Below are 14,035 nucleotides of genomic sequence, written 5' to 3' on the forward strand. Positions count from 1 at the left end.
TATTTTTAGTTGTCCAATTAATTTCTTTCTATTTTTAGTAGAGATGGGGTCTCGCTCTTGCTCAGGCTGGTTTCGAACTCCTGAGCTCAAACAATTCGCCTGCCTCGGTCTCCCAGAGAGCTAGGATTACAGGCGTGAGCCACTGCGCCAGGCCCAGATTTCTTTTTGTATTTGTGGGTACCCTTTGATTTTATACCCTATTAATTTATTACCGTAATTTCTTTTTTTTAACATTTAAAAATGTATAATAAGCATAAAGTATATAAACAATTAATTAGGTAAGCTTGTGGAGAAGCTGACCAAGATACATAAATTAGGAGATACAAATGTCCATTTAAATTTTCTATATCTCTTTTTTTACAGAATATCTATTAAAGTTGCTTAATATACAATTTCTCATTTTTCATTTTAGAAGTCATTTATTGTAAAGATAATTCTTTTGTCTGATGACAAACAGCAGCCACAGTGATTACTCTGGACCTCCACGTTGGATAAATTCAATTTCTTCTTGAGACACAAGTTTCCTTCCATACTTCTGAGGCAATGTTTTTATTATTTCTGCAGTGTCTGGTGGACCCTGATACATCAGCAAATCTGGTGATGTACTTCCCTTAGAATGCTGGGAAATTGCAGAAGAGTGAGACGGTAGCCCTGCTGATCTCAAAGCTTCTGATAAATTGGGTTTAGGATTGTCTCTTCTGTCAGGAAATCTTATTAATGGAGCGTGTGGCTTGACTACCTGGATGACCCTGCTGGCAGACGCCATCTTGCCGCCCATCATGACCCCCCTATTATCGTAATTTCTTAAAATAATAGTAATAACCCTTTCAGAGCACTTGCCTGGTGCTTGGCACTAGTTGGGGGTCCCTGGAAGGTGGGTTTCCTCCTTCCTCCCCCCGCCCCCCAGGGGTCAGGCCTGGGTCCCAGGGAGGCAGAGGGGAGCAGTGAAGTGCAGCGAAGGCTTTTGTCCCAATTATTCCCACATCCTGTAGGAGCCTCCTTGGGTTAAGCTGAGGCCCCACTAAAGGGCTTAGGTTTCAGGCCAAATGCTCAGCCCCGCCCCACCCTCCCAGGCCTCCCTCTGTCTGGGAGACCCCATCTGTTCCCTCTCCCTTCGCTGCCCCCGGGGGTCTCAGAGCCCCGCCCCCATCCAGAAAAACCTTGCTGCCCAGGGCCGGGGGTCTAGGAACCCACTGCCCTTTGCTTAAATGGAAAAACTGGGGCCAGTGGTCCTCCGGGAGTGCAGACGGGCTCTGCCAGGGCCGCCTTTCCAGTCCCACCCAGCGTGTGAGCCCCAAGCCATCATTTGAAGGGAAAAAGCATTAGCCTTTTTAAAAAGAATGAGGTCAGCTCTCATCCTCTCTTGGGGAGGCCACTTTGGCCCTGGAGGAAATGGGCCCAGCTGGGCCTGGGGCGTCCTCCACAGAGGGGCCCCTGGGAATGAATGGGAAGGGGCCTGGACTGGGGTCAGGAGAGTCACCTCACCCACCAAAGGGACCTGCCCAAGTCCTCCTGGAGCCCCGCTGGGCTCGGGGTCCATCCCCATGAGGCATCCTGTGGGAGAAGGTCACAGAGATGGGGCCGGGGGCCCAGCACAGGGCTCCAGCATCGCCCAGGCAGCCCCACCCACCTGCCCAGACCCCTGCATTCCTCCCCTGACCAGGAAGGGACCTGCAGAGGGAAGAAGGGCCTGTCCTTTCTCAGCTCTTTCTTACAGTTGAATTGAACACTTTCCTTTAAATCGTCATCTTTGGGGATCACAGTTAACACCGACAGGCAACTTGGAGAGCCCTGGCTGTACTTGCCTAGACTTACTGGGGACTCTCAGGACTCAGTTTTTCCATCTGAACAATGGGAGATGGAACTCTTGCCACCCCCACCCACAGCAGGCCTGGTGGGGCACCCCGCCATGAGAGCTGGGGGGGTCCCTGCTGGCCCCTGACCCAGCTGGTCCCCTGGGTGCTGAGTCCGTGCAGGCTGGGACCATGGCAGGCTGTTCCTGGGAGCTGGTCTGTGAGTGTCTGTGTGCCCCTGTATGCACGCCTACGCGCACGTGTCTGTGTGTGCATGGGGCTCTTTGCGGGTATCTGTATGAGTGGGTGTGAGCACACGCAAATCCGTGCACACAAGTCCGCGTGTGCAAGTTCACAAGTGTGTGCACGTGTGGTGGCCACGCCTTCCTTAGGCGGACACGCTGAGGAGACAAACGCGAATGAAGCAGGAGCGGGAACTGCACCCACGGCCCGGAACCCGCCCCTGGGGAGCCCCAGAACTGGTCGCGAGAGGAGGGACCCAAAGCTGGGAAAAGGTCCAGAAATGGGGAGCCGGTGCCGGTCCTTTTCCTGGGTGGGGGCTGCCTGCCCTCCCGGGGGAGCTGGTGGCGGCCCTTCCCGGGGAGCTCCCTCTCCCCACAGACCCGCGCGCTCAGGAATCCGGACTCATCCGTCGGGGGATGGCAGGGCTCCCGCCATGGTCCGAAAGAGTTTGGCCCCGAGGATTCATCTGTCCCTCCTATGTTGAGATTTTTGAGGGCTGCCAGCCTGGCTTTAATGGGGATGGGAGAGTGGCCGCCGGGACCTGCTGGGGGTCCCACATCCTCGGCGGCCGCCACCTGCCCCTGTCAATCTCGAGACTCCCGCCCCCAGCAGCCGCCAATCACAGCGCAGGCCTCCCAGTTTCGTCATCAGCAGCCAATCATCGCCCCCTCCCGCCGCCCTCCTCGAGCCGGGCCGAGCAGGTGGGGACAGGGGATTGCTGCCGAGCTCAAGGCCGTGCCTTGCTAGTCTTCACCTCGGTTTGCTCCTCTGTGAAATGGAGCAACAGCGCCCACCCCCTAGGGATGCTCTGGAACTAAGTGAGATTCTACACAAAAGGGACCCGCTGAGGGCCTGCCCCCGACCCCAAGTCCCTGCAGAGATGGCCTGGGACACAGTGCTGGCTCAGGATCCAGGTTGCCCCTGGCTGTGACTCTGGGGAGGTCTAGAAACTTCCTCAGTTTCCCGACTCTGCCAGATGGAGACAGGCCTCCCTCCCTCCCAGAGCTGGGCTTGCGGCTCTGGGATGGGATGTACGCACCAGCCCAGGTCCCAAACTTAGCCCGTGCAGCTGACTCTTTTCAGGGCCTGTACCCCAGGAGCCCCAGCCTGATGTTGCGGTGGGGAGCGGAAGGACTCCAGGCACTCACAGGCCCCTTGCAGTACAGGAAGGGGCGGCCCCCCTCTCCAGTCCCCAAGTCCAGGAACACCTGTCAACTGGAGGATGAAGTTTGGTCTCCCGGTTTGAGTGTTCTTGTCTGTCTGCACCTTTAAATATCCAGCCCACAGCGCCCAGGGCCACCCCAGGTGCACCCCCACCCCAGGCCTCAGGCATGGTGGACCCAGCCCGCTGGGGAGCCCCAGATTCTTGCCCTTCCTGCCACAAAGCACCTACTGTTTATGTGCCCCAGCTACTGGGGGCTCTGGGCAAGAGTGTGGAGACTACCCACTGGAGCTGCAGCCCCGCCCTCTGGACTCTTCCACCACCAAGCTGGGAGCAAGGGCACCCACCTGTCCCACCAGCCCTCCCCCCACCTCCAGCCTCAAGACACACACAGGCCAGCTGGGGACTGCAGACTCGCATCATTTTATTTTGCTCTTTCCAGTTTGAAGCTACTATCATGGGCGTTTAGAGTTATACAAATGACACTTACAAAAAATAAAAGACCAAGACACCCAGAGTGAGATGCATGGTGGTACAGGGAGCGGTGGGATTGGGGGCTGGGTGCGGCTCGCCCCAGGGCTCCTAGCCCAGGGCGGTGCCTGGCTTCATCCCGCCGGAGGGTCCAAGCTCCGGGGGACCCAGGTAGACTAGACGTGCAGCACCAGTCACAGCAGGGGCTCTGGCTGAGGCAGTGAGGGGGGCCTGGGGCTGGGGGGCAGAGGGAGAGGACCAGCCATGCCCAGGAAGGGGATGAGATGAGCCCCTGGGGAGGTGGGGTGCAGGTTGGGACCCCCTAAGACCACTCACCACTACAACCAGGCTTGCCTGGGGCACCTCCAGCAATAACATTTCATTAAAAAAAAAAAATACTGATTTGGTCATTTTCTGCTTCCAGTCAGGCCAGGGTGAAAGGAAAGAGACAGGAGCAGGGTGCCCCCACCCCCACCCCAGTGGAATGTGCAGTGGGCAGCCCCTGTGGCCACCAACCCAGCCGCTCTGGGCCCCCACGCTGGGTGAGGGGCTGCCCTCCAGCCACGACCCAGAAAGCACAGGTGGACAAGTCTCAGCCCACCCGGGGCTCCCTCTTTGTGCAGTGCAGGAAGGGTGCACCACGGAGGGGCCCAGGGGACACAGAGAGGGCCTCAGGAAGGGACAGGAGATTCCAGTTACACACCCCGCTTCAAGTGGGGGCTCGGGAGGCCTCCCAGCCCTCCAGTTCTCCTCAGCTACTTCCTGGGAAATAAGGCTCGGAGCCGTCTGAGGTCAGAAGAAAGAGGTGCCAGCGTCCGCCACAGCAGGGGAGAGGGCAGAGGGGTCTGAAGTCCCTCCAGGGAACCGGAGCTGCTGGCCCACGGGGAGTAGGGGACCCAGGTGTGAGGGGAGGAGGGGTCCACAAGGGGCAACAGGTGGGGGCACCGTTTCTCTGGGGTTTCCAGTTTGAAAGGCAAGGGGCTCGCCTCCACCTCAGGGCCCACCCAGGGAGGAGTGAGCAGGATGGCAGGGGCGGGGCGGGGCGGGCACTAGTACTCCCAGAGGGAGGCGGGGTCGATGGTCTCCGCGGAGGCCTTCAGGACACCTGCGTGGTCCCCCTTCAGGTAGCGCCCGCCCACCTTGATGGCCACCTTGTTGTAGTCACAGAACTCAAAGAAGAAGTCCACGGGGGTGTCGCTGCTACTGGTGACTGCTGCGTCGCTGCCCACCATCCAGTACTTGCCTGTGGAGTCTGGGGTGGTGGGGAGCCCATCAAGCTGTGCCTCGTGCTAGGCTCCCCACCCCACCCCACTCCACCCCACACAGGGCCCTTCCACGCCCGGCTCCAGACCGGGGCTGGGGTCCCTGTGCCCCCCACGCCCTCCTGCCTACATGAACGGGGCTCTGAAAAGCGTTCTGAATCCCAGTCAGCACCTCTGATCACCGGGGTCCTCCCCCGGGGGGTTCTGGTCCAACGGCAGAGGTGTGTCCTCCCCCGTCCTTCTCTATTACTGTCCCCTCCCCCAGACAAGAGGGGAAGGGGCTGCTCCCAGCCCAGAGCCCCTGGTGGCCATAGGACACCTGTCCCCTTGAGGCCTGGAATGGCCCTGAGCCAAGCCACAGGGTGGTCAGGCTGAGCCCCAAAGCCAGGGCCCCGCACGGGGTGAGGGGGCTCCCACAGCCCTGACACCAGCCCCTGAGCCAAGGGGGGTCCCGGCCTGGCAACCCCCCTCAGGAGAACCTGCCTTTGATGTTATAGGCCCCGTCGCTGAACTCGAGCTGGAAGACATCGTAGTTAGAGCGGTTGGCGTCCAGGGTGCCCGTGACCTTGCGGCAGCCAATGAAGCCGTGCTCCCCGCGGAACACGATGATGGGGCGGTTGATCAGCTTCATGAGGAAGAGCTCCGAGTCCCCTGTCCCAGAAGTGGGGGAGGACAGTGAGCCTCCTGGCAGGGGATGGGGTGGGGGCCAGGGTGTCCAAGGTGTGGCTCAGAGAAGGGCAGCCACTAGTACTGGGGTCACACGGCAGTCAGCCCTGGGGTAAGATGGGCAGGACCAGTTTGGGGGGGTCCCCAGTAGACACAGTGGGCCTCAGGTGGGGCTGGCAAGTGACCATGGTGTGGCCAGCCCCACCAGAGTTCGAGGGCAACACGAGGGAACCAAAGGCTCGGCGGGTACGCCCACAGGCAGTTACCTGCTGTCTCCACCGAGGCGGCCAGCTGCCCGTTCTTCTTGGCGGTCACAAACTTGCCATTGGATGCTCGCAATGTGATGCGCCGATCACGCCACTCGATGTCAAAGTAGCAGCTGGCATTCCTGAAGGTGGTGGGACAGGGTCAGGCAGGGGGCCAGCTCAGGCGAGCAAGGGGGTGACAGGCGGGTGGCAGGGCACTCACTTGGTGGATGCGGTGGACTGTACGCCCCCGGTGGCTGTCAGCGTCCAGTACTTTCCCGTGTGGGTGCGGAAGGCACACTTTTTGGTGTCGCGGTCAATCTCCAGTTGGAAGGTCTCCTGGTCGGTCTCTTCATCCTGGTTGGCCGACAGGTCCATACCTGCGGAGGGGAAGCCTCCAGCTAGCCCAGGGCCGCATGTCCCCCGGTTTTGGCTGGCCACAGCCCTGACCTCACCCACCAACATACACACAGCGCTGCCATGGGGTGAGAGGGCTGCCGAGACCCCTCCAGCAGGCAGGACCCAGGGACACAGGGAGGGCCGGCCAGGACCAGGGCCAGCTACATCAGCTTTCGCACCACTGTCCCTGATCACAGAAGTTACAGCTTTGAACAAACCGCACCAAAGGCGTTCTAGAGCCGATCGGGAGGATCTTAACAAAGCCGGGGGTTAGATACTAAGGACTGATTATCGTTAATCACATGCAGTTATGTAAGAAAATGGCCTCATTTTTTAGAGACACAGATGGAAGTATTTCGGGATGAAATGCCCTGATGTCAGGGATTTGCTTTAAATATGACCAAAAACAACGTATATAAGGACAGATGGAGCTAGCACGGCAGAACATCGCAGCCGGGCGGGAGTCAGCCGTCCGGATGTTCGCAACATGCCTCCTGCTTCCGTACACGTGCAAAAGTTAAGAATCTAAAACACAATAGCACGTGTTCCCTTCCCTTTTCCCTTCGAAAATTTAGAAAACTCATAAAAGCATAAGCGCGACGTCACATATATCCCCACCCCCACCGCCACTGCGTGCCACCCTGTGCCAGTGAACCCGTCTTGCCTTTTCCTTCCACATAAGAAGCGTGCACATTGCTGTGTCTGCATTTGCAAACCGCTTCCTGTACAGCACCTTCAAATGTGTGCATGTCACTAAATAATCCGATGTGACCACACTGATCCCTGAGGTCAAGACACCTGAGGTGGCTGCCAAGGTTCTGCGCCCCCACACTGCCCCGAGATAACTGCCCTTATAACCATGTCATTCTGCAAACCTGCGTTCATTCCTCCAGCTAAAACCTGCACACGGTTTGGTTCCAACAGAACAAACTCACATTCCCCAAGTGCCCTGGAGTCTCAGGACTCAGCCACAGGGGTATCTGCCGGCCTCCATGCCACTGCCTGGCACGGCATTGCTCGAGCACCTTCATGAAGCAGGGACCCCAGCAGTGGGGAGCAGGCATCACCTCACAGGTGAGGGGGCCTGGTGCGGGGTGGAGCCCACACCCAGAGGACCCCTCCCTAGTTCTTCAAGCACCCCCAGGGGTCTCCAGGGGGTCAGCTCCATCCTAACCTGACCATGTGTCCCCACATCAGCACCCCAGGGTGAGCACCTTCACCCCACTTCATGAATGGGGCTGAGGGGCAGCATGTCCTTGCCTAGGGTCACAGGGCGAGAAAGTAAGGGGTCCTGCCAGTGACCCTCAGGAGGGGAGGTGGGCAGCCCTCGTCGCACCCTCTCGTCTATGGATCCGTGGTCGTGGCCTCCACAGGTCGCCTACGGCCCAGACCCCGGTGGTGAGCGGGTGCCGCAGAGCGCCAGAAGGGAGTGGGGTGAGCGGGGAGGCAGGACAACGGGGCTGGCATCTCTCCTCAGCCAGCCAGAGGCACCACAACCCCCACTGGGAGGACAACCACACCCATGCCACCTGGCCTCACTGTACCCAGAGGGCCTGCACGTCCACAGGCAGAGCTGCCACACCCTGCTCTGTGCAAAGCCACCCGGCACCAAGCACCCAGTGTGTGGGGGCGACTGGTCCCAGGGAAGGCAAGGAACAGGCGGGAGGAAAGACCCCTGAGGCCCCCCAAGCAGCAGCAAAGACAGGGGCTCCAGGCTCCCCAGAAAGAGCGGCAAAGGAGAGGGCGGGGAACAGTGGACAGAGGCCAAATTGGCACAGCCTCGTCCCAGGGAGCACAGGGCCCGTCCCCATGCGCCCTGCAGATACACAGGCGCTCGCAGCCTGCCTGGGGACACGCGGGAGGTCGCCCAGCTCCTTCTCCACAAAGGAGACTTCTGACCGCTGAGCGCAGCTAAACTGGGGCCGGCTCTGTGCCACGTGGGGATGCACGTCGGCCTTTTCCTCCCAGCAGCTCCACAAATGAACGCCAGCCTCCGCTCCAGCCAGGGCCCAGGGAGGCCAGGTACCCGCCCAGGGCCACACCACTGCCGCCATCTGCTCAGGCACTCAGACCCACCCGCCCGTTGCGTTCTGTCCTCACACTGGTTGGTAAAGAGGCCCAGGCCAGCCAGGGAGGTACCACGGCGGGGCCAGGCACCCTTGGACGAGTGCCCTCGCCTCACTCTGCCTCAGTTTCCCTACCTGCCAAAAGGGCCTCTCCGCTCTGATGCTGAAAGGACTTTGGGACCTGGTGCCAAATAGACACCGGGTCCCCTCACCCCCGTAGGAAGGGGCAAGGGGAGGGGAGTTGACCCCCATCCAGCAGAGCCCCCTCCTGGCTCCAAGGCCCTGCCTAGGCGGGAAAGGCCCCACTTGGCCTTGGAGTCTCTAATTAGAGCTACGTTACTATGGAAACAGGGTTTTCTTCAAGATTTTTCTTTTCACCAACGGCAGCACAGAAAACCTGAGTCACAGGCCCACAGGAGCTGGGAGATGCGGAGGCTCCTCCACTGAGCCCACGGGCACAGCCCCCCAAGAGAGACTCCTGGGCTCCTGCCTGCCCTCCCTGCTGTGGTGGCTTCCTCTGTCTCCAGCTTCCCACCCCCGCTCAGGCCTCAGCAGTTTTTGAATTCCCCTGGCATGTTCAAAACAGGCACCCCCCCACCGATCTCATTTAGAGGAGGGAGCCTGGAATCATCTATGGCTTCTCCTCCCTTCCCCTCTCCTCCCATCTTTCCAGTTGGCTCTTACCACTACCTGACCACTTCGAATTCCTCCTCCATCCTTACACAAGCCATTCTCTGGGCTTGGAATGTCCCACCTCTTGGGGAGAACTCTTATACATCCTGTAAAGCCCAATGCGACCAGCCCTTCCTCAGCCAGCTAGCCCCAGGGTGGTTGGGACAGGGCACTTCTAGAGCCAGCCTGCAGGCCAGGTCTTAGGCCCAGTATGGAGCCCCCAGGTGCAAGGAGGCTGGTGGGAGAAGACACTGACAACTGGAAGAAAAGACAAGACGGGAAATGTGTTAAGTCCTGGCGCAGGGTCTGGGCCCGGGCAGGCGAGGATCCTGGGGAGCAGGGAGGAGATCCCACTCGGGCTATGAGGTGGACAAAGGAGGACATGTCCTATGAAGGACAAAGGAGTGCTCACTCAGCCCAGCCTGGCTGAAAGAACCAGGAGCCAGCCCAAGGGGGCCTGGAGCCCACCATTTACAGATGGGGAAACTGAGGCTGGGGAGCAGGCTGCAGCTTTTTCCGGTAGCACCCCACCCCCACCAGCCCAGCCTGCGCAGGCCTGCAGGGATGATTCACATCCCCCAGCCGGCTAAGCCCCGTCCTCCTCCTTCCTGGCTGGCGTTTCCCAACACATGTGTCGGAAGCACAGACACCGCCTCCTTGCCACGCAGGCCCGGCCAAAATGGCTCCTCAGACACGCCCCCCCACTCCCACTGCATGTTCTTCGGAAGCCCTGGGGGTTGGCTACCATGGGAACAAGACAAGGACCCCAAGATCTGAGGCCACTGGAGCCCCAGCCTCAGCCCTCAAAACTCCCAGCCCCCAGTTCCATGTCCTTTTAAACTCAAACATGAGCCAACACTTCTCCTGGCTCCAGGTTCTGGCTGCTCCTGCCTCATCAACCTGAATCACAACCGTGATGCCTCCAGCAAGCTTCACTAAAGGGGAGAATCTGCCCAGGCTCGCTGCTCCTTCCTGACCCCAGGACCAAGGCCATCTGCTTCTGCCTCATCTACAACGCCAACGCCAACCCCAACCCTGAAGGCAGAAGCATGTCTCTGCACTGATGACAACCTATGACAGGTCCTGCAGCCCTGCTGGCCCCTCCTGTCCCATCTCCCACCCTCACAAGCTTCCTCTAAGCCATGCTGAGCTTCCTGTGCCTTCCTGCCTCAGGGCCTTTGCGTAGGCTACACCCTCTGCCTGCAACACTGTCCCACACACCTGATAATTGCTATACCTTCTATCCATCCAGCTCAAACATCCTTCTCAGAAAGGAACCCTCATCTAATCTGGGAGCCTGAGGTATTTCCTGTACCCCAAGTCCTTTCCTTGACACCTCATCATGTCCCTGAGGATGTAAGCCCCACTGCTCGCTCACCACTCACGGCTCAGCGTGTCCTGTTAGCAGGGGCTTAAGGCCTGCTGCACAGCCGTAGGATTCTGTTCCACCCTGCGCGGTGTGGGACAGGGAAAAGGACCCTGAGAAGTATCAGGGTCCAAATAAGACACATTTTTCAATCAAATGCACCCAGTTCTGCATGTTGCTTACTTGCTGCCACTTGATGTGTGACCTAGGGCAGGTGACTTCACTTCTCTGGGCCATAACAGAGCAAACTCTGGCACAAAACAGCCATCACCTCACCTAGGCCTCCACATTCACCCCCCTTACCGTGGGGGTCTTGCCCCTTCTGCAGAGCCCACAGCCAAGAGGGTGGCCACCGGGAGGGCTCCTTCCATGGGGAAGGGCAGGAGGGGACCAGTGACTGGCTCCATTCAGCTGTCTCCAATGCCTGGGGTCCAACTTCCCATCCAGGGGCGCAAGATCCCCACAGGCCCCTCCATCAACAGCCTTTTCTTCGCACAGGGGTGGCAGAGCCGCCAGAAGGCAGAGAAGCGGCCTAGCGGGAGGGTCTGAGAGAGGAGTGAACTAGGGGGCTCACTTCTAGCCTGGCGCACAGGCCGCGCAAATGGGCCTGCCTGCGAGAGGCCCCGGAGGGGACGGATCGAGTTGCAGTCAATTGTTCCCGGCGAGGGCCCTAGGGATGGGTTCACTCGAGGGTAGGGGCTTCCCGAGGGAGCCAGGCTGGGGTCTCCCGGGTCGCGCTGAGACCGCCCTCGGTCGCCAGCGGAGCGCAGCGCAGCGCACCGGCCCGAGACGCGCGTGGCGGGCGCAGGGCGGGGTGCCTGGCGGGCGGCCATCCGCGCCACGCCGTTCCCGGCCACGACGCGAGGAGCGAGGCCGTCTCCTGGGGAGACTCCGGACCCCGCAGTGGGACAGAGCCTGGGGCCAGCGGGGGGGGGGGCTCCTCTGCAGGGGGGCCAGCAAAAGCCGATCCCCTCCCCCGCCCCGCCGCATCTGGTTTTCCCATCTGCAGAGACCGAGCAGGACAAAGCGAGTGAGGGAGGACCCAGTCGAGGCGACCCGCCCCCCTCCTCACAAAGGCCGCGGCCTCCAGCGCGGGGCAGACGCGGGAGGAGGGGCTGGGGGGAAGGGCAGACACTTCGGGAGCCCCCCAAGCAGGGCCGACTCCGCCCGGCAGCGGGAGGAGGCGGAGGAAGGCCGGGCGGGCGCGGAGTGGAAGCGCACCCAGCCGTGATCAAAGGCCCCGCTAACCTCCCACACCCAGCTCGCAAAAGGCGGCCGGTGGGGGGTGGGGGCGCGCCCAGAGCGTGAGGCGACCCTCGCTTCCGCCCCAGAGCTAAGGCCCGCCGAGAAGGGGCAAGGGGTGGGAACGAGGAAATGGGTAAGGGGAGCCCTCCCCAAGAGCTGGGACCGCCCATCCGAGGGATCCGCGCGCAGCGGGGAGAACTCAGATTGGGCTGGGGGTCGGAGGGTGGCACCCGCAGCTGCGCCTACGCCGGGCCTAAGGAGCCCACGACCCCAGCCCGACAGGGAGGTGTGCATGGGCGTCCGAGGATGGGCAGAACCCCACCCCTCGGCCCCCCTCCGGGCGGGAGCACACGTCCCGCGGCGGGGCGGGGTGGCCAGTGCACCTAGCGGGGGCACACCGGGCGCCACTCGGGACAGCAGCGGCGCCGCGGGCGAGAAAAGGCGGGAGGCTAAAGGGCCGCGGGTGGGGTGCGCTTTGTGCCTGGACCGGGAGAGGCGGGGTCAGCGTCCCCACTTACCCTGGCGCGTGGACACGTTCCTCTCATTGGCCGCCTGCAGCACGACTTGGGCGCAGCTCTGCTCGAGGGCGAAGAGCTCGTCCTTGCCCACCTTGGTGGCCTTGCCCGCCTTGAGCGTGCCGCTGGGCCCCGACGGCGCCAGGTAACGGCCGTCGCAGTCGCGGAAGGCCACCTTGCCGGAGCGGAACTCCAGCGTGTAGCCGGTGGCGGGCTCGGGGCGCGCCACCAGGCGCCCGTCGTGGCGCAGGAAGCGGTGGTCGGCCGTCTGCAGGCTGTAGCGCTGGTCCTGGAAGGCGAGCGTGATAAGCGAGTCGACGCCCCAGGGCACGTCGCGGTCCACTGCGATCTCGTCGGCCGGCCGCGCGCTCAGGTGCGCGTAGCGCTTGCGGGTCAGGCTGTAGATGTTGACCTGCGGGTGCATGGCGATGTGCACGCTCCATTTCTCGGCCGGCGACACGGTCTGCGCGAAGCACGACAGGCGGTCCTCCGTGCCGCCGAAGTAGCGCCGGTGCGCTTCGGACTGCAGCGACCAGCGGCCGTCGTCATGCGCCACGATGAGGAAGCGGCAGTCGGCGTCGGGCACCTCGCGCTCGCAGGTCACGTTGCCGTCCTTGTCCGCCGCCAGGTAGCGGCCCAGGTGGCTGCGCAGGCACACGGCCGCGCTGCCCGCCTCGTCGGGAGGCTGCTCGAGCGTCCAGATCTGCTTCTTCTTCAGGCTGCTGGCCGACGCGTTCACCTTGAAGCCGAACGCCTCGGCCGTCAGGTACTTGTTGCCGCAGTTGATGAGGCCGAACTGGATCTGCACCGCCTCGGCCGTGCCGTTGGCGGTCATGGTGGCTGCGGGCGGGAGGCCGGCGCGGCCCCGGGCGGTCGGTGGCGGGTCCCCGCGGCTGCGCCCCTGCTCCTTTGTTCGGCGGCCGCGGCCCGCGCTCACCCTCCGCAGCGCTCCACAAAGCCGGCCCGCGGCGCCCGGCCGCTTTATAGGCGGGGTGACGTCAGCGCCTTGAGGCCCCGCCCCGGCCGGGGCTCGGCGGGGGAGGGGGCGGGGGCCGAAGGAGCGGGCTCTGCGGCGCTGGGGCCCCCGAGGGGCGCCGGGGGGAGTCTGGCTCCGGCGTTCCCTCTTCTGCTCGCCCGGCTTCTGCGGCCGCCCCAGTGCCATCACCCCACCCCGCAGCGCTGCCTACTGCGGACTCGCCCCAGCTCCCGGCGCCAAACGCCCACCCCTCGGACGCCCCCCACCCCGGCCTAGCTGGGAGGAAGGACAAGCCAGGCCTGGGGTTAGGACGGAGACCGCAGGGACCACAGTGCAGAGCCGTGCTGGGTGAGGCGGGGTCCGGGGCCTTCGGAGACACCGGCCTTAGAGCAGAGCCTTGAAGGTACCGAGAGACAGACAGGTAGGAGAGGCTGGGAGGGCCTGGTGGGGACCGGGTCAGGCCAGGAGCTGGGGCGGGGCCTGCAGACCTCAATACACCCAGCCCAGAGAGTCTCTGAGGCCTTGCAGCCTAGCCGTCCAGCGCAGGGCCCCAGACCCCTCCCTGTGGCCCAGGCACCCGCCCGGATGGCCCAAATGGATGTCAGTGGTGGTGGCCGAGTTAGTGGCCAACGTTCCCATTCTAGAGATGCATAGGCCGGAGTTCTGGTTCCACAAGGCAGCGGGCGGGCAGGGCAGGAAGTACTGTTCTCTTTTTAAGAGGTGCATGGGAGAGGTGGGACAGCTCTGTCCCAGGTCAGCAGCCCTGAGGGTCAGAGCCCAAGTGGCTAGTTCTAAGGCCCGTGTGCCTTCCACACCCGCCACCCCCAACCATAGCCCCAGTTTCATGGGACTCTGAGTTGGGCACACAGGAGGGACGTGGTTCTCGGGACAGCCCCCCATCCTCAGGACCCTCCCTCAAAGGGGACATTCCCTGCAGACAGCACCTCCCACCCC

At 62.0% G+C, this 14,035-nt stretch overlaps 2 protein-coding genes across 2 annotated transcripts; both read right to left on the reverse strand.

The window, feature by feature from the left end:
• Window positions 1-398: 398 nt before the first annotated feature.
• Window positions 399-781, reverse strand: LOC105806020 (28S ribosomal protein S36, mitochondrial). Its single transcript, XM_012639041.1, has one exon. The coding sequence runs from the start codon at window positions 779-781 to the stop codon at window positions 470-472; it is 312 nt and encodes a 103-aa protein (XP_012494495.1). The 3' UTR covers window positions 399-469.
• Window positions 782-3,600: 2,819 nt separating this feature from the next.
• FSCN1 (fascin actin-bundling protein 1) lies at window positions 3,601-13,062 on the reverse strand. The gene is made up of 5 exons (XM_012639042.1): window positions 12,109-13,062; window positions 6,066-6,222; window positions 5,864-5,985; window positions 5,415-5,582; window positions 3,601-4,921 (listed from the first exon to the last, which is right to left on the reverse strand). The coding sequence occupies exons 1-5, from the start codon at window positions 12,938-12,940 to the stop codon at window positions 4,719-4,721; spliced, it is 1,482 nt and encodes a 493-aa protein (XP_012494496.1). The 5' UTR covers window positions 12,941-13,062; the 3' UTR covers window positions 3,601-4,718.
• Between the last annotated feature and the right edge of the window lie 973 nt (window positions 13,063-14,035).

This window comes from Propithecus coquereli, unplaced genomic scaffold (assembly GCF_000956105.1).
Source record: "Propithecus coquereli isolate 6110/MARCELLA unplaced genomic scaffold, Pcoq_1.0 Scaffold137, whole genome shotgun sequence".
NCBI classification, from domain to species: Eukaryota; Metazoa; Chordata; class Mammalia; order Primates; family Indriidae; genus Propithecus; species Propithecus coquereli.

Coding starts and splice junctions, on each gene's coding strand:
- LOC105806020 (XM_012639041.1), bottom strand. CDS start 781: ATGATGGGCGGCAAGATGGCGTCTGCCAGCAGGGTCATCCAGGTAGTC.
- FSCN1 (XM_012639042.1), bottom strand. CDS start 12,940: ATGACCGCCAACGGCACGGCCGAGGCGGTGCAGATCCAGTTCGGCCTC. Junction 6,223..12,108: donor GAACGTGTCCACGCGCCAGG/GTAAGTGGGGAC, acceptor TCCCCTCCGCAG/GTATGGACCTGTCGGCCAAC. Junction 5,986..6,065: donor CAGTCCACCGCATCCACCAA/GTGAGTGCCCTG, acceptor CACCACCTTCAG/GAATGCCAGCTGCTACTTTG.